Raw genomic sequence first — 21,709 nt, forward strand, 5'->3', positions numbered from 1 at the left:
ACGCAAAAAATTTCCTAGTACAAATTCCAATTGCATTCTAGAAAATGGGAGTTTTCTGCAACGTGCTGAGGTTTCCCAGCAGAAGGCTGGAAGTTTTTCAATGGATGAGATCATGCAAAAAGTGCTATTTGTAGAATTACTGAAAACCATTGCATTATTTTCTAAGCTAATAACATGTTTTCATTTATCAAACTGAACTTCTGGAGAATCCATTCTAGCGTAGATTCTCCATTTCTGTCTTGACTACTCGGAAGACATGCTCATCATGCAAAAGAGCAAGAGTTGCAAGATAAAAAATAAAATAACTTTCTCCTTATTCCCTTTTCTCTCTCTACATGTTTGTACTCCTAAAAAATGCAAACAACTTAAAAAAAAGAGTCCTTTTATATTTCTCTACTCTGTTCTTTTCAAGGCTAAAGTAACCTGTTCCAAATCCTTAAAGGAAAAAAAGGTCAGTGAGCTATTAAAAGTTATACGTAGAAGATTTTAGGCACTTAAGCCTTTCCTAAGCACCAGTCTGGAGTTCTTAATGTATGTTCTATTTAACTTCTAATATTCCGTTTGAAAAAAAAATGGCATCACAATGGCTGATACCTATTCTTAATGACATAGAAGCCAATTTTGGAAGATACATTTTATTTAAAAAATCAACAAATGCAGTTTTGAAGATTTATGAGGATGCTATTAAAACATGCTGACCCATTTTTACAAGACTGACAACTGCACATCTTTATTTGGATTAGTACTGTTTGGGAGAATTAATACAACAGTAGAGTGTTGAGTCATATTATAATTAAGGATGTTTTATTCAAAAATACTCTCAATGTCTTAAATACTTACATCTGTACAAATGTCTTTGGTGCTCTCTGAGCTTGCTTGTTTTCAAGATCAGAGAGCATCAAGGACCCCTCATGTCAACCCTGAGCTACAAATATCCTCCTTTATTAGCAGGAATATCTTTTCTGGGCAGAAATGTAAAGTTTATATTTTTTTCTAAAAGTAGCTAATATTTATACCCAGTCCCAAATTGTGTAGGTTTTCTCACCTCTTTCAATGTTTCTTACTGTGTGTTGTTCTGCTGTTTGCTGTTTATATCTTATCTATTTTCTGCCTTTTCAAACAAATATTGTCAAACATGTATCCAATAGGCCTTGAGTCATAAGGGGGTAGGATTCTGAACAAAGGGAAAGTAGATTAGCTCCATCTCTGCTACTCTTCCATCAGCAGGCAAAGACAATTTTTTAGCTAGGTTCACTTACATTTAAGCTGACTTCCTACTCAATGAGGAATTATTGTTTATGCTTGTTGGATTACATTCGAATTCTCACTCAGGCATGAAACCCTCAGCCTCACAGGCTTGTGGGTCAATAATATTGGAGAATGAAGAACCACATACATAGCCTTGAATTCCTGGAGGAAAAAGGAATATATAAATGGGATAGAGTTGGTTTTACTTGAAGGTTTCTAAAAGCTACATTATATTCGATCATTGTTAATCAGTCTAAGCACTAACATTCAGAGGTATCCAAGCAGCAGAACTTAAATATTTTATTTGGTGTCACCTATTTTTCTACAAACGTTGTCTTTTTTTTTTTTTGCTGTTATTCTATGGCACTGTTCCTGGTTGCCCCAGAATATAACTTTTATGAGCTTGAACTCTTTGGAATAGAAATCATGGCCATTAAAGATGCATGTTTCTTGATATAGCCTACACTATTACAAAACTTATTATGCTAAGCCTAGATTCTAAGGAGTAAGTCAAATTATTTATTTTGTGTGCAAAAGAATTAATTTTTCATCTGCTGGTAAATGGACACATCATTATAGCAACTAATAACTTTCTTTTTCTCTCTCCAAACCAACCTAATGGTATCCTGAGAGACAAAGTGTCCCTATTTATCCTTCTTATCCTCAGTACCATTATCAGGAAACAACTAGTGTATTAACAACAATTGGTATCTAAGTTTAGATACAGAAGTTATGAATGTTCTGTCATCTTTCTTCTCTATATATCCACATTCTCAATGGTTTTTGTTGTTTTTTAAAGGATACATAATGAGGCTAGAACATTTCTGCCACTCTAGCAGATATAGTTTCAGAAAAGTGCTTCTCTATTCCAAGCTGTAATTGCTATTATTACATGGTGGAAAATGGTAAAATAAGGGTTTGTGGTCACTAAGAAACAAAACAAAAAACAAAACAAAACAAAACAAAAATGTTAAATGTTTCATTTAACCTTCATCATTTCAAGAAAAAACAACAACAATGGAATATACACAGTTTTTATTGTGAAAAAAACAAAATGCCTGAGTGATACTGTCTATTTACTGCTTGCCTAGCTAACTGGTGTTTTTGTTAAGTGCAAGTCTGTCAAATATATGAATATTTTATTCTACACGTTTAACATTTCCGTGGCTGCTGAATAATGCACATTTGTTTGGGCAATACAATTTTTTCCAGAGTAGGTCGTGGCTTCTCATATGCTCCTTGTGCTGCGGCGGCTGGAAATGTATGCTTCAACTGCAGGAGTTTAAAAAAAAGAAACAATTTTAATTGCTTACAAATCATCCACTTTCAAATCCAACCTGACAAAAGACCTCCCTTATTAGTTATGTATCAAACCGATGGCTCAGTTTCAAAATATTCAGAGTGCTCCTGCTAGATTTAAAGATGAGAGGAAAATGGGCCTATGAGAAAAAGGAAAAGAATGAAGCAGCAAACTTTTAAATATCCTAGAATTTTAATACTGAATAAAAAAAGAATACCAAATTAAAATGAACAAACAAAATAATCCTCCTGGAAATATTTAGTTAATTTATATTATATAAGGGAGGAAACGGCATAGTAGTTAAGATGCTGGGTTTGCTGGCTGGAAAACCAGCAGCCCAGATTTCAGAGCTGAGCACCATGCGTCAGAGTGAGCTCCCGTCTTCGCCCCAGCTCCTGCCAACATAGCAGTTCGAAAGCACGCAAAAGCAAGTAGATCAATAGGTATCATTAGGAAGATAACAGCACTCTCTAATGTCTTGCTGGCCATATGACTGTGGAAATGGCCTTGAAATGGAAATGAGCACTTCTTCCTCCAGTCAGCAAGTACTGGAGTAAAATCCACAGGGAGACAAGGGAGGGATGTAGCAAAATAACAAGAAAGCAGGCCTGAAATCCTATCCTTGCCTTAATGTTCTTCTTTTCAGATTCTTTGATATGATCCCTGCTTCAATTCATTATCCTAAATTAAAGCTCGATAACAAGGTCAAAAAAAGCTTAGCGGTCTAGAGTTGTTGTTTTAGTTTTTGTCTATCCCCTTACTACATTGTCAACAATTTGGGAGACAGAAAAACTGATATAATCCTGCCTTCACATTCCTGAATTGAAACATCCTTCTGCCTTCTTCGCCCTCCCTCCCTTTTTTTAATCTGCCCTCATCTGTAGATTCTGAATGGCACACAACAAGGTAAAAATATAGAATAAAAACAAAAAGGCATATAATTAATAAAAAAGAGAGACCTACACTTCAGACCACTAGTTATGGAGAACAGTATTTTTCTACTACAGTTCTTACAAATACATTTTCACTTTATTCTGCATTGGTCAGATCTTCCTCAAATGCTAGGTCCAGTTGTGGAACCTTTTAAGAAGGTTCAGAGAAACTGGCACATGCGCAGTGAAAGAAAACAAGGATGACTGGAGCTTGGAAAATGAGAATAGATTGATGGAACTGGAACATTTAGCCTTAAGAACAGATGACTAAGTGAGGGAAATGATAGAGCAGCCAGTGCTCTTCAAATATTGTTTGGCAACTGTCACATTTCTCATTCAAGCCTACCTCCTTTAACAAACATATCAATATATAGATCAATGTTTAAAAAACACAAATACTTGATATACATTTTTGTTCTTAAGTAAAAATAGGCAAAAGTAACTTTCTGCTAATAAAAAAATAATTGAAATGGAATTCAATAATAGAAACAAAATGAATTTGCCTCCATGCCTTCTATCAGCTCACCCATTCCTTAGTTTCCAACCACCTTTCCACCAATCTTCAATATACAGTATTTCCATTCTCCCCATCAGACTGATTTTTTCCCAGTCCACTAGACCTCCTTTTGAAAATTACTGCATTTTTTATATTGATCATTGTTCTATAGATTGCACATTTTCGCATCCCCATTAGAATGTCTTCAGGTTCCCCATAATATACCAACTAATTTGCAATACAAATAGGACAGCTTCTATGCACAGCATATACAGTATGTATACAAAGTAAGTACAATGACCATTCACAATAGTAAGACAATAGTAAGAGTTGATAACAGAATCACCCAGTTAGATCCAATATCCTGACTGCATATCTTATAAACATTTAACATGTTATCTACCAATGACAAACTATAACTAAATATAACTATTCACTAAAAAAAAAAAAAAGTACACTGGCCTCTCCCAAGATGATTCTGTTCCTATCATCAATTCATATTTCGAAGTGGTCACAAATTACAGAAAAAAAGAGTTGGGAGGGACTTTGGAGGTCTTCTAATCCAACCCCCTTCTCAAGAGGGAGACCTATGCTATTCTGGACAAATGGCTGTCCAATGTCTTCTTTAAAATCTCCAGTGATGGAGACCTACAACATCTGAAGGCAAGCCATTCCACTGATTAATCATTCCCACCATCAGGTAATTTCTCATTTCTAGTTTGGTTCTCTCCTTGATAAGCTTCCATCCATTGTAATATAATTCATTAAAAAGTTCACTGTCTGTATTTTTCACATGCCATGGCAGATTGTCCAATTTTTTTGCCCTCTTCCATAACTACACTTACACTTGTAAAATATATAAAATATGCTAGGTGAGGATCTTCTACTGAAAAAAAGAAACTAATAAAACAAGGCCAGCAAATTACTTCAAAACAGTTCCATTAGCTAGGGATTAAAATATAATAGTACTCATTTTTACTTGTGTTACTGTACACTAATATATACGTCTGTTTCTGGACTTTGTCAATTCAAATGAGAAATCTTGAATGAAGTATTGTTCTTTGCTTTATACTTACATTCTGAAGGGGGTCTGTCAGTAAGATACTCATGTGCTGTACTTTGACTGGAGCAGAGCTGCAAAGCAGAAATAGAAAAGTTTTTTTTTTATATTACCGATTTAATTCCCCTCCCCAAATGTATGATTAAATCAGATGACACTGAGCATCTGGCCCCTTATAGATTCAGTTTTTATTCTTCTTAAATAACACTTGAGTCTCCCATGCCATAGTCCTATGATTACATTTTAACATGATGTGTAAATCAGTCACCCTAAGGAAACCGTATAGCATAAATGTGGAACTTTTTATATTGGGTAAAACATATATAATTTCATTACATATGTATTTGCACTGAAAACCTTTGTGGAAAACTGACCTGTCAAGGTTAGTGAGTAATACAATAAGGTTGTTGATAAAAGCTGATCTTGCTCACAGGTGAGACACAACCAGTTATACATTTCTGCCCTTCTTCCCTAAACATCCCTTCTTTGGTATAGTAACTGGCTCTTATTTAACTAGGGATTAAAAAGGCTAAGGGCAACTCTAGCATTGTTGATTTAGTCCTTGTTTTAGGGATGTAAACACAAAAATGTTGAGGTTTTCCGGATTATTTAGATAACAAACATAATCACCCCTCAATTATGACTAGTAAGCAGCTGTGGAACCAGAATAAGAAGGTACAGTGATACATTTCAAACATTTTAAAACGTTTTCTACTATAAAACAGTGGAGGGGTTTCAAAATTGTTTACTACCGGTTCTGTGGGTGTGGCTTGGTGGGCGTGGCATGGCTTGGTGGGCATGACAGGGGAAGAATACTGTAAAATCTCCATTCCCAGCCACTCCAGGGGAAGGATACTGCAAAATCCCCATTTCCTCCTGATCAGCTGGGACTTGGGAGGCAGAGAATAGATGGGGGCGGGGCCAGTCAGAATTTTTACTACCGGTTCTCCGAACTACTCAAAATTTCTGCTACCGGTTCTCCAGAACTGGTCAGAACCTGCTGAAACCCACCTCTGGTATAAAAGGCAATAATTAAAGAGAGCAAAATCTTATCTATCTTGCTCATTAGTGGAAAGGGAAGTCAGTGACAATAGTTGAATCTAATTTCAGGAATAGGATTATAAAATTAAAGAAAAAACTACAATTGTTATTTTTGTGAGATTGTGTAAAAAAAAAATACTGTTAGTTCCAGAGAAAATAATAATAAAAAACCCCTCAGCACTGTTATATAAAGCACATCTCCTCAGCTTTTATTTAAACTTTATTCTAAGTTTTAAATGTATATACTGTTTTTCAAATAATAGAATGAATGCTTTATGAATTTTATCACAAGTAGCATATATGCTTTCAATAATAAAACACACACCAAGGAACAAATGTATTTTAATGGCTGTGGGATTTTAGGAAATAGTGATAAAGACCATCACTGTAATGTTTAAGATTTAGTTCAAAATATTGTAATGCCCTGAAACAGTTACAAATACTCTAGCAACTGAAAGGATGAGATGGATAACAATGAGAAGTTTTCAGTGCTTATTCTTGAAGAAGTTAGAATTAAATAAATGATGGAAACAATTTGGGGTAATGTAGCAGTTGAAATACTTAGCCCTACATGTAGAGGCTGAGCAGCTACATATTGAAGAAGAATTGAAGTCTGGAAAGATCCTTAATTTAGAACAGTTAAAACAGCTATCCACACACAATTTCCTAGGCTTGGATATGTCTGATGTTCCAAGAGAAGAAAATATATGTAGCTAGAGTTGAATTGTGAATCTTTGGTGTCTTTGGTATTCTGGATTGCCACAATACATTTGTACTTGTCTGAACAATGTTCTTACACAACTCCTTCTATGGATGGTTAGGTTATTGCTTTGGTAATAGCCAAGTGCTCCATTACCAAAGTAATAACCTCCCACAAGAGGAGCTAAACAATACCCTAATCAAAGAACTACCAAAGAGAAAATCACACCCCCATCAAAATTGGCAAGGTAAGCCACTGAATTTAAACATGGAGCAAACCCCACACTCACTTGCACTGATGATGTTAACCTAGTTGAGTAATGAAACATCTGCAAGCAAACAACTCAGAGAACATCAAGGATTTCACTGTATTTGATGTTGGTTTTTCTCTCTAAATTGTTTCAGATAACCTTCATTTTGTTGCGGAATTGCTATTTACAATATAAAACCTTCTGTTATGCCCTCATTCATCTACTGTACAATAGAAATAAAATAAGAAAAACACGAGCAGGTCATATACCTAGTTTTCTCTTTTCCAGCGAATTTAGAACTTCTGTCAACTGGTGCATTTTCTAGCTTCTTAGAAACATTTATGCCTCCAGCTTTGACTGTTGAAGAAAGCAGGAATATTGTATTTTCCAATATAATAATAATAATAAATAATAATAATAATAACAACAACTTTATTGTCATTGTACGTGTATACACAGTATATCCATACAACGAAATTCACTTAATACCCAAAGACCAGGTCCAACACACATAACAATCCCCAAACACACCTCCATCCACCACAAATTCCCCACTCGTAAACCATCCACACAACAGACCAAGTAATGCTGTCCAACAGCTCACTGATGGTGGCCCTTTAGTTTTATATTATACAAATTATATTATACAAATGTATTCAAATCTTCATTCAAAAATGCTAAAAAATAAGGTTAAGTTCATACATCATATGCTCAACTTTGTTTTAATCAAGGTTCGTTTCACACAACATGGTAACCCACAAACAAGTATGCAGGAGTTGGCTGGTAGAGAGATATTTGTACACAAACAAGTCAACTGCACTTTGGCTTGATGTGTTACATAAATGTTGTCACAGACTCAATTAACACATTATGCTAAGCCAGAGACACTCAAACTATGGATCACAGCCCAAAGAATTGGGAGCAACTATGGGGGGGAGAGTTATGGTTACAGATTTTTTACAATCTGATCAGACTTGTATAAGGAAAGCTTGAGGATTGTCACGGCTCACTCCCTTCTTTGCCTGTGTTAGTCCACAAAGCTGGAAAATTCTTGTGATATGTAGAGTAAAATTAATTATTTAGAATGATACATTTTATTATACTTATTTCATATCCAACCCTAATCCCACCAAAAGAATTAATTTATTTATTGGAGGAGGATGTCAAATACATAAGCAGCTATGCTATTCCATGGTTTGTCCACAAACCATGATTTACTGTCTAAGTTTACAAAACAAAATCAAAGAAAATATTATGGCTTTGCAAGTTGGATAAATTCGGCTGTTGGTTCAATCCACAGCCATTCCATACTGTTTTCTGCCACTGCTGATTTGGTCTTCAAACAGTATTTTTTATCCACTTGAAAGCATCAGCAGACACATGTTGTTTTCTGTCTACAAGTTACTCCCTTGAATATCTTGATTCTTAGGCTACACTTAGAAACAGAGATGATATTGTCCTTCTTATTCAATGAAGAAGACATTCATGCATTTACATGCACATAAACCAGATTAATGCTGGTGATGATATATAACCAGAAACATTGTTTTTATTACAACTGTGAAGTTTGTTGTCTTACAATGCTCTCCCATATAGCTACTGAGAACCAGTCTGATCTAGTTGTTAAGGCTTCAGGCTAGAAACCAGGAGACTGGCAAGGTCTGTGAGTTCTAGACCTACCTTGCACCTGAAAGCTAGCTAGGTGAATTTAGGTCTCTCAATCTCTCTCAGCCCAAGTTATCGCACAGGGTTGTTGTTGAGGAAATAGAAGGAGGAAGGAGTATTATGTTCGCTGTCTTGAATTATTTATAAAAATAATAAAAATAATAAAGGTGGGCTAAATATAAGGAAGGAGGGAGGGAGGGAGGGAGGGAGGGAGGGAGGGAGGGAAGGAAGGAAGGAAGGAAGGAAGGAAGGAAGGAAGGAAGGAAGGAAGGAAGGAAGGAAGGCAGGCAGGGCTACAGCACAGAAACGGCATTGGTCGCGTTGGTGGATGATCTCTGGATGATCATCTGGTGGATGATCTCTGGAGGGCTCGGGACAGGGGTTGCTCCTCTGTCCTAGTCCTATTAGACCTCTCAGCGGCTTTTGATACCATCAACCATGGTATCATGCTGCAGCGGTTGAGGGGGTTAGGAATAGGGGGCACCGTTCTGCGGTGGTTCTCCTCCTTCCTCTCCGACCGCTCGCAGTTTGTGTTGGCAGGGGGACAGAGGTCAACCTCGAGGCATCTCGCATGGGGAGTGCCGCAAGGGTCGGTCCTCTCGCCCCTCCTGTTCAACATTTATGTGAAGCCGCTGGGTAAGATCATCCGTGGTTTTGGGGTGAAGTGTCATCTGTACGCTGATGATACTCAGCTGTACATCTCCACCCCAGACCACCCCAATGATGCCCTTGATGTGATGTCCCGCTGCCTGGAGGCCGTGCGGGTCTGGATGGGGAGGAACAGGCTCAGACTCAACCCCTCCAAGACCGAGTGGCTGTGGCTTCGGGCGCCCCGATATAGTCAGCAGGTGCCATCACTGACTATTGGGGGTGAATCTTTGCCCCCCACAGAGAGGGCTTGCAATCTGGGTGTCCTCCTGGATGCACGGCTGTCTTTAGAAGAGCATATGACGGCCGTGGCCAGGGGGGCCTTTTATCAGGTTCGCCTGATTCGCCAGTTGCAGCCCTTTCTGGATCGGGACGCCCTGCGCACGGTCACTCACGCCCTTGTCACCTCCCGGCTGGACTATTGTAATGCTCTCTACATGGGGCTCCCCTTGAAGAGCACTCGGAGGCTCCAACTGGTCCAGAATGCAGCTGCGCGGGTGGTTATGGGTGCAACTCGCTGCGCCCACGTGACACCCCTCCTGCGCGAGCTGCACTGGCTCCCGGTGGTCTTCCGGGTGCAATTCAAGGTGTTGGTTACCACCTTTAAAGCGCTCCATGGCATAGGACCCGGGTACCTTCGAGACCAACTTCTGCCACCAATAGCCTCCCACTGACCAGTCCGCTCCCACAGAGAGGGTCTCCTCAGGGTGCCATCGGCCAAATTATGTCGGCTGGCGACACCCAGGGGGAGGGCCTTCTTTGTGGGAGCCCCAGCCCTGTGGAATGAACTGCCCCCGGAAATACGTAAGATCTCCGACCTCCGGGTGTTTCGCTGTGCACTGAAGACCCTGTTGTTCCGCCAGGCTGGGCTATTAACATAACGATTTTAAATTGGGGTATTTTAAATTTCTGGGATTTTAATTGGAGCCTAATTATTTAATGATTTTAAATTTTAATCGTTGTTTTGTTCTGTGTTTTTAAATAGGCTGTACACCGCCCTGAGTCCTTCGGGAGAAGGGCGGTATAGAAATAAAATAATAATAATAATAATAATAATAATAATAATAATAATAATAATAATAATAATTATTATTATTATTATTATTATTATTATTATTATTATTATTATTATTATTATTATGTTGCCAGCCTACAACATAACCATAAGTAACACCATAAGTAGCTACAATTCATAAGGCTACCTCTTTTTCCTAGTGGGATGTCAATAAATTGAAAAATATTATGTAGTTGTGGCATTAATGAAGATATCAGCAGAGCTATCCCATATATGTATAGCAACTATCTTCAGGCAGCTTAATATGAACTATATTGGAAGTGCTGCAATTACCACAATACCTAACAATATTTACTTAAAAATTACACTTGTACGTGAAAATTTTTATAACTTTCCAAAATACTGAAAGAGAAATAAAGATTTTATTTTAATTCAGTGCTAAGGTAAAATGGTTTCCAGTCGTGTCTGATTCTAGGTGCTCATCTCCATTTCTTGGCCGAAGGAACCATTGTTCCTGTGATCATTTCCGTGACCAGGTGACCAGTATGGCAATACGCCAAACGCACATGGAACCCTATTACCTTCCTATCAAAGTGGTACCTATTCATCTACTTGCATTTGTATGCTTTCAAACTGCTAGATGGGCAGGAGCTGGAGCAGGAACAGGAGCTCACCTCACTGCCCAGTGCTTGGGTCTCAAACCCAGGGCTGTCAGCTTTTAAATGATAAACTCAATGTCTTCAACGCTGAGTAATTGCAATCCAATTCATTGCTAACTATGCCTTAAGTTTCTGTCAACAGTATAAAATTTTATTTTGAGTCATGACAGTGAATAGGATTTGTTTTTTAGAATTTTGAACAATACTTGTTAGAATTGTATAAACACATTACTTGCTATCTGCCATGGAACATCTGATATTTCATGAGAAATGGCATAGCACTAATTTTCCCAAGAGTATATTAAAATATTATTTTTTGCTGTGTTAGTCAAATGTACACTGTTATATGCTTGCCAGTAAAAAAAAACCCCAATTAGCATCCCTTTTTTTTAAAAAAAAAATTGATTTATATGCCGTCCTTCTCTGGAGACTCAGGGCTGCTTACAATGCTTTAAGCAATAGCCTTCATACTTTTGTATATTTATACAAAGTCAGCTTATTGCCCCGACAAACTGGGTCCTCAATTTACCTACCTTAGAACGGAAGGAAGGCTGAGTCAACCTTGAGCCTGGTGAGATTTGAACTTACAGTAATTGCAGACAGCTGGTGTTAATCACAATGCTATCAGTCTGCTGAGCCACCAGGCCCAATTGTAGCCAAGCTACAATTTAAAATAGAAGTTAAAGTCCTACAGAAAAGTTTGAAATCAACAGCCCAACTATCTAGATTTCTGTATGGCATAAGGATATTTATTTGCTTAATTTATTTAAAAAATGTATATAGCCGCCTATCTTCCAACCAACTTTGGGTAGCACCCAATCAAAAGTTAAAACAACATGCACGATCGTATTAAAACTATAAAACTAAACAGATTAAAACATTAAAAACAACAAAGACCTGGCATCAAGTCAATCTTCTAATGTCCCATTATCCAACTGTAACCAGACACCTGAGGGAAAAGCCAGGTCTTTGAAGCTTTATGGAAAGGTAGTAGGGTGGGGGCTGCTGAACTTCAGGAGGCAAAGTATTCCATAGGACAGGGCCTGCCACTGTTTCCTACTTTCTACTTCCCATTAGATCAAGGGTCAAGTGGCAGGCTAGTGTGTGAAGCTCCATTTGCACAAGTGACAGGCACGCATGTGAAACCATCCCCTCGCGCGCCACCTCAGGCACTGCCAGTCCATGGAGTTGGAAAGGTTTGGGACTGCTTCAATAGATGACAATATTTGGGGAAAGGACTAGAAGCATGTCCACCATGCTTACCTGGTTAGAGAGGTGGATGTCCAATATTGCTAAATGTTGTTCACCTCAAATTAAACAACAGTGTGATATTTGTTTGTTTGTTTATTTGTATCCTGCCTTTATTATTTTTACAAATAAGACGGCAAACATATCCAACCCACCTTCCTCTTCATCCTGTTTTTCCCACAACAACCCTGTGAGGTGAATTGGGCTGAGAGAAAGTGACTGGTCCAAGGACATCCACCAAGAGCCTTGGTGGCGCAGCAGACTAAAGTGCTGTTAAGTAGCACCAGCTGCCTGCAATTACTGCAAGTTCAAATCTCACCAGGCTCAAGGTTGACTCAGCCTTCCATCCTTTCGAGGTAGGTAAAATGAGGACCCGGATTATGGGGGCAATAAGCTGACTTTGTATATAAAAAAATATACACCTGCTTAGGGCCCCCCGAAAGCCCTACTAAGCAGGTATATACAAAAGTATGAAGGCTATTGCTTAATGCATTGTAAGCCGCCCTGAGTCTCCAGAAAAGGGCAGCATATAAATCGAACCAATAAAATAAACAAACAAACAAACAGACAAACTGGCTTTCAGGACTTGAGCTCAATATGTTCACAATCTGAGAGTCACATCCCAGACACCCTGACCTTCTTCCTCTCTTTATCAATTAACACAATACATTGAAAACGTTTCTGCCTTAATTGAGGGATTTATGGTGTTCTAAACCTGAAAGCTACTTAGTTCCAAAGTTTTTAAACTTCATCTTATTCTCTTCAATAAAACTCTCAAGAGAGAATCTTGCCTTCCATTGAAATGGACTAGAAAGAAACTAATAGTAGGAAAGAAAAAAATAGAGAATGTACAGTAAAAAATTACTCCTGAAGCATAAAAAACATTATGTGGAATGTATAAAAACATCACCACAGTAAGATAATTTAGGCAAATATGAAATTCAGATACATATTTAAATACTTGTACAATGATTATAATCGTCTCTTTTAAGCTGCATTGGTCCTCATTGTAACTTACAGTTGATAAAAATTAACCAGAAAAATATTAAGTGTGCAGCAAATAGGATTCCATTCTAATTTATTTATTTATTTATTTATTTATTTAAATTTCTATACCGCCCTTCTCCAAATAGGACTCAGGGCGGTGCACAGCCTAAGTAAAAACAAAGCATACAAAATTTAAAAAACAGTATTAAAATAATTAGATATTCTGGCCGTAAATTAAAACAACCCAATTTAAAACCAATTTAAAATTTAGCTCAAGCCAGCCCAGCTAGTTGAAATAAATAAGTTTTCAGGGCCCGACGAAAAATCCGGAGGTCTGTTATTATACGTAACTCCGGGGGAAGGTTATTCCAGAGGGTGGGCGCCGTCACAGAGAAGGCTCTCCCCCTGGGGGTCGCCAGCCGACATTGTCTGGCGGACGGCACCCTGAGGAGGCCCACTCTGTGCGAGCGTACTGGCCGGTGGGAGGTTATTGGTGGCAGTAGGCGGTCTCGTAATGAAACTTTAACTCAAACAGGACCTGTAGCTGGTGGTGTACAGGAGAACACATGACAGCACACTATATTGATGGTGGACTGGAGAAAAAGCCCCTGCCCAGGAAAGAGATACATTATTTAGATTTTGTCTGAGGAAAAAAAGTGACAGTTTTTTTAAAAAATAGTATTTGAGATGAGGAAGTTGACTAAGGGTTAAAGAGAAGTTTTTCCAATAAATGAGAGAGGAGAGAGAAGAGAATATGTGGGTATGTATGTATACCAAATGCCTTGGTATTTTTTGGCACCATGTAAGCTATTTTTGTCAAGGTTCTTAAAGAAGTATTTTTAAATGTTTTATTTCTTCTGAAATATTCATGTGATATCTGGGTTTTTGTTCTCAGGCACTACCTTCTTGGCAGAAAAAGAAAATAAGACTTCAGCAAACAAATATTATTTTAAATGCAATTTTTTGTTGCAGTTACTTGATGTTCTAAATTGACTTAAATATGTAATTGCTACATATTTCCCCAAAAAACAACTAAGTATCTCTTTGTCTTCTGGACAATGTCCAGATCACAGTATCACATTGTCTCCATGCATTTCTATTTTGACTACTTAGGTGTCACCACTTTTCTGATTAAATCCATAAACTAAATAGGATTAGGCCTAGTTAATACTGGGGATGAGAAACTACCAAACAAACCCAAGGTTATAAACTAATCTGGAAAACAATTTTTTAAAAATCTAGAATATGACCAAGAAAACTACACAGATGTGTCTGTAAAATCATCAAGATTTAGTCTTAACTTAAAAGAGACTTGATTTTACAATTAACAAGAAAAATGTCCAAAATATTTGACCAAATTACTTACTGTAAAGTGTTCTTCCTTATCTCAATCAACTAAAGAATATTGCCAAAAACACATATTAATAATCTGTTGTTGCAAAACAGACTTAGACTTCTCCTAATATTGTATGTATTTATTTTAGCCATCATCCATTTGTGAAAATCTAGTTCTTGATATTTTAATAAAGTCCAACTACTGGAGACATATCGAAACAGCTATGTTCTTACCCTGCACTGATTTGTTCTAAGTCATGTTACTAGGTTTTTTTTATTTCAAATAAAAATTTGATAACGAGAATATTTTCACTTCTATTTTGTATCTTCAACAATAAGACATTACCACCAAGGTTTACAATATTGTTTTGGGAGGTATCCAATTATACCTGAAACACAGATAGTCCTCGGCTTACAACCAGAATTCAGCCCAAAATTTGTTAAGTGAGACATTTGTTAAGTGACTTTTGCCCCATTTTATGACTTTTCTTGCCTCAGTTGTTAAGTGAATTACTGCAGTTGATAAATTAGTTGTTAATCGAATCAGGCTTTCCCATTGACTTTGCCTGTCAGAAAGTCGCAAAAGGTGATCACATGACCTTGGGACACAGCAATGGTCATAAATATGAACCAGTTGCCAAGGTTCTGAATTTTGGTCATGTGACTATGAGGATTCTACAAAGGTCGTAACTCTGAAAAACAGTCATAAGTAACTTTTTTCAATGCCGTTGGAACTTTGGTCACTAAACAAACTGTTATAAGTCAAGGGCTACCTTTACTTTTTCTGGAACTATAAGTTTATTCTTAAAAAGGAACTAATGCCGCATTTTTAAATTTTAAACCCTCCATTATTCAAGCTCAGGACTCCAAAATCATATAAACAGTATCCATTCGTCAATTTACTATAAAAATAGATTGCTGGTATAAGAACCTCAACTCATTCCTCCCAACTATGGAAATTCAAAAGCAGCATTCTGACTAAATAATTACAGTATTGATTTGCTTGCAGTATTGATCTGCTAAGAATTATATTTAGGTTAAGTCAAATGTAAGGGTCTCCCAACCGTAAAGGGGAATGGTAGGATGCAGTATTCAGGAAGAATTCAGTTAAATAAAATTGGAGAGTCCTTTGTTGCTTTTTTCTGTTAGAGAATAAAGCTATGATTTTTGCAATTCCCGATCATTAGCACATATAAACAATGTTAAATTGTTACAATGTTTATTCCAGTCTTATGCTATGTGTTTCAGGACAGTATTTACAGCTTCCTTACTATAAGGAAGAATAAAGATTAGGATGAAATATAGTGTAATGACTGACCCACAGTTTAACATTACAGTGTACTATTGAATCGACAAATTATGGTTTTTAACCATTCTTTACATTTTTAATCCCACTTTTATTATTTTTATAAATAACTGAAGGTGACAAGCATACTTAACACTCCCTCCTCCTCCAATTTTCTCCCCAACCATCACCTTGTGAGGTGAGTTGGGCTGAGAGAGAGGGACTGCCCCAGCTGGCCTTCAGGATTAGGGTTAGGGTTAAAGCAGAACTAGAACTCAAAGTCTTTCTAGCCTAGTGCCTTAACCACTAGACCAAACTGATTTTTGGACAAGCAACTATATTTGACAGTTGCACAGTACATTGACTCAGAGTTTACTGAATTATCCCAAATCACCTGCTTTTGCACATCATTCTCTCTTGTGACGAGATGGGTGGCAAATAAATTTAATAAACATAGTAAAACAAGTAATTTCTAGGTCCTGCATGCTACACATATCCATAATCCTGATTAATTCAATTTAATTAAAAAAAAATCTTTCCTTGGTCAGACTGGGGTACAAAAAAGCAAAATCCCCACTAAGTTCTTCAAGGAAACAATATTGTCTTTTTTAAAAAAAGACAGTATACAACACTGATTGGCTGCTATGTTCAAACCAAACCCACTTTTCCTTGCCCAATTAATGAGGAAAATGTATCAGGTAGAATTGGAGGAAGAGGGAAAGGTGTCATACAGTATCACTGCTGTAACTCACTATCAGTGCTATCGTACCATTGGCTATGATGGTATTTGTCTGGATAAACAAGACTGCAGCTGTCTGAATAAACAAGTCACATCAAGACAAACTACCCACACTTTAATCTCTGTGTTGTGCAATCCCAGCCAAAGGGTTAGCAGTTTGGACATAGTACATTGCACCCTCACATACTTCCACTTTAATTATGGTTTACAATCTTTTAGATCCACTTACTGGTGGAAACAGGAGTAAGGCCAGCATATTTGCCTTCCTTTGGCATTCTTATGTTGGCTTTTGATTTCTACCAGATTGTGGGAAATGATAGGGGCTGTAGTCCAATACAACTTTCTTATTGGTGTGGAATCTTAGTTGGAGGAAACATTAGATTGACAGGTGATTGCTGGTCAACTCAGTTTCCTATCCTTCATTCAAAATAGATAAAGCTTTGTCACTTTGAATGTACACTAATCTGCACACATTAAAATGAATACAACCCTCAAAGGGTCACCACCTGCAATATACACAACATACACTACGTAAACATGACAAAATAAATACAAAATTATGCATGTGCCCACATATATTATACGACACAGAGAAACAACAGCCTAAGTTGGGATGCTTTTTTGGGAGTCACAGGTAACCATTAAACTACTAAGCCTGAGGTTTTCAAACTTGGCAGCTTTAAGACTTGTGGACTTCAACTCCCAGAACTCTGCAAGTCTTAAAGCTGCCAAGTTTGAAGACCTCTGAACTAAGCCAATACCATAATTAACCAACTAGCGATGTATATCAGTTACTAACCAGATGGAACCCAGTTGCAAGGCTAACCGCAAACATATGAAAGAAGCTGAAGACAGAAAGCGCATGTGTGGCCTGTCTTTAGCCCTTTGGGTTGGGTCCCTTCCCAAAGGGAAAAACTGTGGAAATGCAAAGGATCGGCTTTCAAAACATCTAGGATGGGAACAACAGCTGCGCCCCCCCCTCCCCCCCCCCCCCCCCGACAAAGCGTAAAGAAGCCCGTGAATGCAGCAATGCAGCCGCTGAGAGGAAAGGGGAGGAGCCCTTTTCTGGATGGTGCAGAGAAAGTGAAGGGCTCAGGTCGTAAAACCACAGTCGCCATAAAGATCAAAGCACCGCCCTTCCCCCACCCGGCGTCTGCTGCTCCCGAATAAAACCCAAGCAAAACAAGGAGGTCCCGGGCTGTACTTTGGCCTCTATGTACGCGGAAAGAGAGTGAACCCGGCCGAGGCATCCCGGGCGGGCTGAAAGGGAAAAACAACAACCCTTGCAGAATTACCTGACGCCGAAGGAGAAGCGGGGGGTGTGTGCGTATATGTGTGAAAGCGTCATATATCTAGCGTACAGTTTCACATTTTCTACCCCCACCCCCCACCCCGCCATTGTTATTGTGCAAGCGAAGTTGCCCCTTTAGGCTTTAAAGCACTAGCAAGTCCAAAGTGAAAGTTTCAGCCGTTACTGAGAAGACTGGAGACCATTCTCCTTCAGTATATCTGAGCTTTTAGGGGGCGGGAGAGAATCCGCTTCTCTAAGGAAACTTCCACTGAAGAAGTGCGTCACGGGCTCCCCACCTGCCCCGCTCCCTTTCGCTGACAACCTGCCTGCTTACCTGCGGGAAGGTGCTCCCCTTTAACCGGGGAAGGCGGCGGGGACAACTCCGGATTTGCCATTGAGAGTTCGGTAAAAGAGCACTAGTATCTCACTACTAGGTAGCGTTACTACTAGTCCTAGTACGCAGGGCGCCGCTTTGCTTTTTTTATTGGGAAAGATAAAAGCGGGGCGGGGCGAGGCGAAGCAGCCCAGAGAAAGGGGCTGGGAAGAGGAAAACTTGGCGGAGTTTCACAAAATTTCGGGACGTGCTTAATTTGAGACGTAAAAGAAAGCGAAGGAGAGATTAGGGTAACGCCTCCTGCTTACAAAACTGTTTTTTTCCCCTCCAAGCCAAAATGGACTGAACCGTGTTGGATTGGGATTTTGAGTTAGCGTGAAAATCCGGTCATTATATTTTAAATTATAGTTTGTCTGTTGTTAGAGGAACCCAAAAGGCGGTAGCTATCATTTTAAGTAAGATTTTACATCACCCAACTTGATGATATGCTTCACACCAAGCCATGATGTATTTTGTGGTGTTTGATTTAGGTTTGTGTCAATCAGTCAATGCTGGTTTGTTAATCTAATGTTAAGATTAACCACTAGGCTAGGCAGAGGGGACCATGAGTTCAAGTCTCGCCTTAAGGGTCCAGCAGACTTCTCCAGCACTGCACATCGTCGTTTGGTGACAGTTGCATTTATGCCCTGCAAATATTCGTTCTGGCTAGGACTGCTCAAACAATAAAGCACAGAACAGGAAGTTGGATCAACCAATCAGCATGCAGGGCATGCCCCTCCACACAACCGCAAGTGGTATTTGGGAGATGTATGTAGCACCACGTCTGTAGCTTATGCTTATCCATCAATCCTTTGGCAATGTACATATGTGGCAACACCTATGAACTGTTGCAGGCAATTCTAATTCAGCCGTTAGCCATGAAACCCAGCTGGTGACTTTGGGCCAGTCATTCTCTCTCTCAGCCAACCTACTTCACAGGGTTGTTGCTGTAGGGAAAATAGGAAGATGTGTTGGATATGGTCACCTCTTTGAGTTATTTATAAAAATAATAAAGGCAGGATATAAATAAATAGAATTGTAACTCCGCACCCAGCTAATACAAGAATACAAATGACTAATCAGAGAAAAGTAAATTAAACCACCTTTTACACTATATAAAGAAAGAAATTATAAGTAGGCAAAGTTCAGCAATCTAGGTATCGGTAGCATCTTTAAGGCGGTTTTTTTAAAAAATGTGCTAATATAGCAGGAATGCCTTGGGAAATGTAGGGAACTGGCCCACTTTGACAGTCTAGTAAAACTTAAAGCCCCTTTCACAAAAATGTAGAGACAGTAAAATACATAGATATAGAGATTCTATGTATTTTATGGAGATTCTCAGTCATCCAGGCCATGGTAGTCCCAAAGATGCTTTTTTCAAGAGGCAACTGGACTTTCAGGTTTTTCTTTGAAGATGTTTCACTTCTCAACCAAAAAGCTTCTTCAGCTCTGACTGGATGGTGGGGAATGGAAGGATTTGTACTCCTTGCAGACAGCTGGCCATTTGCATTCTTTTAGCGGGTCATCAAGGTCAACATTCTCACAGAACAAACACATGAGAACGAGATTCAGCAGTCCATCTGCATTTAAAAGACACAGGCCACACTTTTGAAGACAACAAAGTCCATATTTTGGACAGAAGATCGCTGGTTTGAAAGGGGTTAAAGAGCCCATCTATGTCAAAATTGAGCAGCCCTCTCTCAACAGAGGGGGAGGGATACAACATCATCTATCTGGCACCACACCCATTTGCACCACTCAGGTGACCCTGATGACACAGATAAAGCTCCAGGTGACATTAACAACCTGCTAAAGGAATGCAAATGTCCAAGGAGTATAAATCCTTCCATTCCCCACTATCCAGTCATAGTTGAAGAAGCTTCTTGGATGAGAAGTGAAACATCTTCAAACAAAAACCAGAAAATGCAGTTGCCTCTTGAAAAAGCACCTTTGGAATAGATATAGACCCGTGATGGCAAACCTATGGCATGCGTGCCACAGGTGGCACGCAGAGCCATATCTGTGGGCACGTGAGCATTGCCATAGGTTAGCTCTAGCATGCATGTGCACGCCGGCCACCTGATTTTCGGCCCTTCCAGGCCCACTGGGAGTAAGGAAACAGGCCGTTTCCGGCCTCCGGAGGGCCCCTCAGGAGTGGGGAAGGCCATTTTCGCCCTCCCCAGGCTCCAAGAAAGCCTCTGGAGCCCGGGTAGGGTGAAAAATGGGCCTACTGGGCCCACCGGGCCATCATGTGCCAAAAGTGGGGAGGAGCGCGGGAGGCATCACATGTGCTTGCGCGGGGGGCGTGGCATATTGAATTATGGGTGTGGGCATGCACGCGTGCAAACCCACTGCGCTCCCCCCCGCTTTTGGCACGCCACAGCAAAAAGGTTAGCCATCACTGATATAGACTGTTACAAAGGAAACCAATTATACTCAAATACAGTTATCAAAACATTTTTAAAAACCCAAATATGTGTTATACTGATATATACCCTCTCTTAATCCATTACATTAGTGACAAGGCAATATCTTTTTGGAGGGGTATAATAATTGTAGATAATATTTATTGAAATTCATCAATATCTTCATGTCTTTTTTATATTGCCAAATGATATATTTTCGTAACAAGAAAATCCTATTTTCCTACAGCAGAGAAGGTAAAGGTTTTCCTGTGTCCAATCATTTCTGATTCTATAGGGTGGTGCTCATTTCTGTTTTTTAGCCGAAGGAGCCAGCATTGCATAGGTAGACATTTCCGTGTTCATGTGGGCAGCATGACTATATATTGAGATGCACAGAACATTGTTACCTTCCTACTGAAGTGGTACCTATTTATTTACTTGCATTTACATGCTTTCATAGTGCTAGATGCATAGGTGCTAGGGCAAGTAACCGAAGCTCATCCCACAGTGTAGCACTTGGGTCTCAAACTCTGGCTTGTCAGCTGGAAAGCTCAGCATCTTTAACCCACTGAGCCATTGGGCATCCTATAAGCAGGAGTCTCCTGCTGTAGAGGCAGGCCTTAGAAAGGTTCTAATGTTGCTTCGTGTGGGAAAGGACAGCTCTTCCCCAGTTTTGGCGTGGCAAGACCAAAAAAAGAGGATAAATGAGAACTCGAGAGAAATGCGGGAGTAATAGAAGCTATGGAGATGAGGTATTTTCTGATAATGATTGATTGTGGTAATTATTATTTCTCAGGACATAGTCCAAGAATGGGAAATCTGGAAAGAGGGGATGGAGGAATGTGGATGGAGAATACTTCTCTATTCTGCTGAGAAAACAAAGAAAAGGAAAAATACTATTTTAATAATTTATCCTTATCGTGCTATATAAGCATACTGTACATTTTAAGCACCTTAGATTTTCAGGCAGACTTCCTTCCTCACCTTGTAATTCTCACTTAAACTAAAAAGGATCTAAAAGACCAAATCCAT

At 39.0% G+C, this 21,709-nt stretch overlaps 1 protein-coding gene across 1 annotated transcript; it reads right to left on the minus strand.

Moving 5' to 3' along the window:
- Window positions 1-2,268: 2,268 nt before the first annotated feature.
- DAPL1 (death associated protein like 1) lies at window positions 2,269-18,407 on the minus strand. The gene is made up of 4 exons (XM_070941052.1): window positions 18,234-18,407; window positions 7,297-7,384; window positions 5,053-5,110; window positions 2,269-2,520 (listed from the first exon to the last, which is right to left on the minus strand). Exons 1-4 carry the CDS (start codon window positions 18,292-18,294, stop codon window positions 2,401-2,403), a joined length of 327 nt encoding a protein of 108 aa, XP_070797153.1. The 5' UTR covers window positions 18,295-18,407; the 3' UTR covers window positions 2,269-2,400.
- Window positions 18,408-21,709: the final 3,302 nt, after the last annotated feature.

Source organism: Pituophis catenifer, unplaced genomic scaffold, assembly GCF_029215685.1.
Source record: "Pituophis catenifer annectens isolate HBS135680 unplaced genomic scaffold, rPitCat1.0.hap2 SCAF_1, whole genome shotgun sequence".
Classification (NCBI taxonomy): Eukaryota; Metazoa; Chordata; class Lepidosauria; order Squamata; family Colubridae; genus Pituophis; species Pituophis catenifer.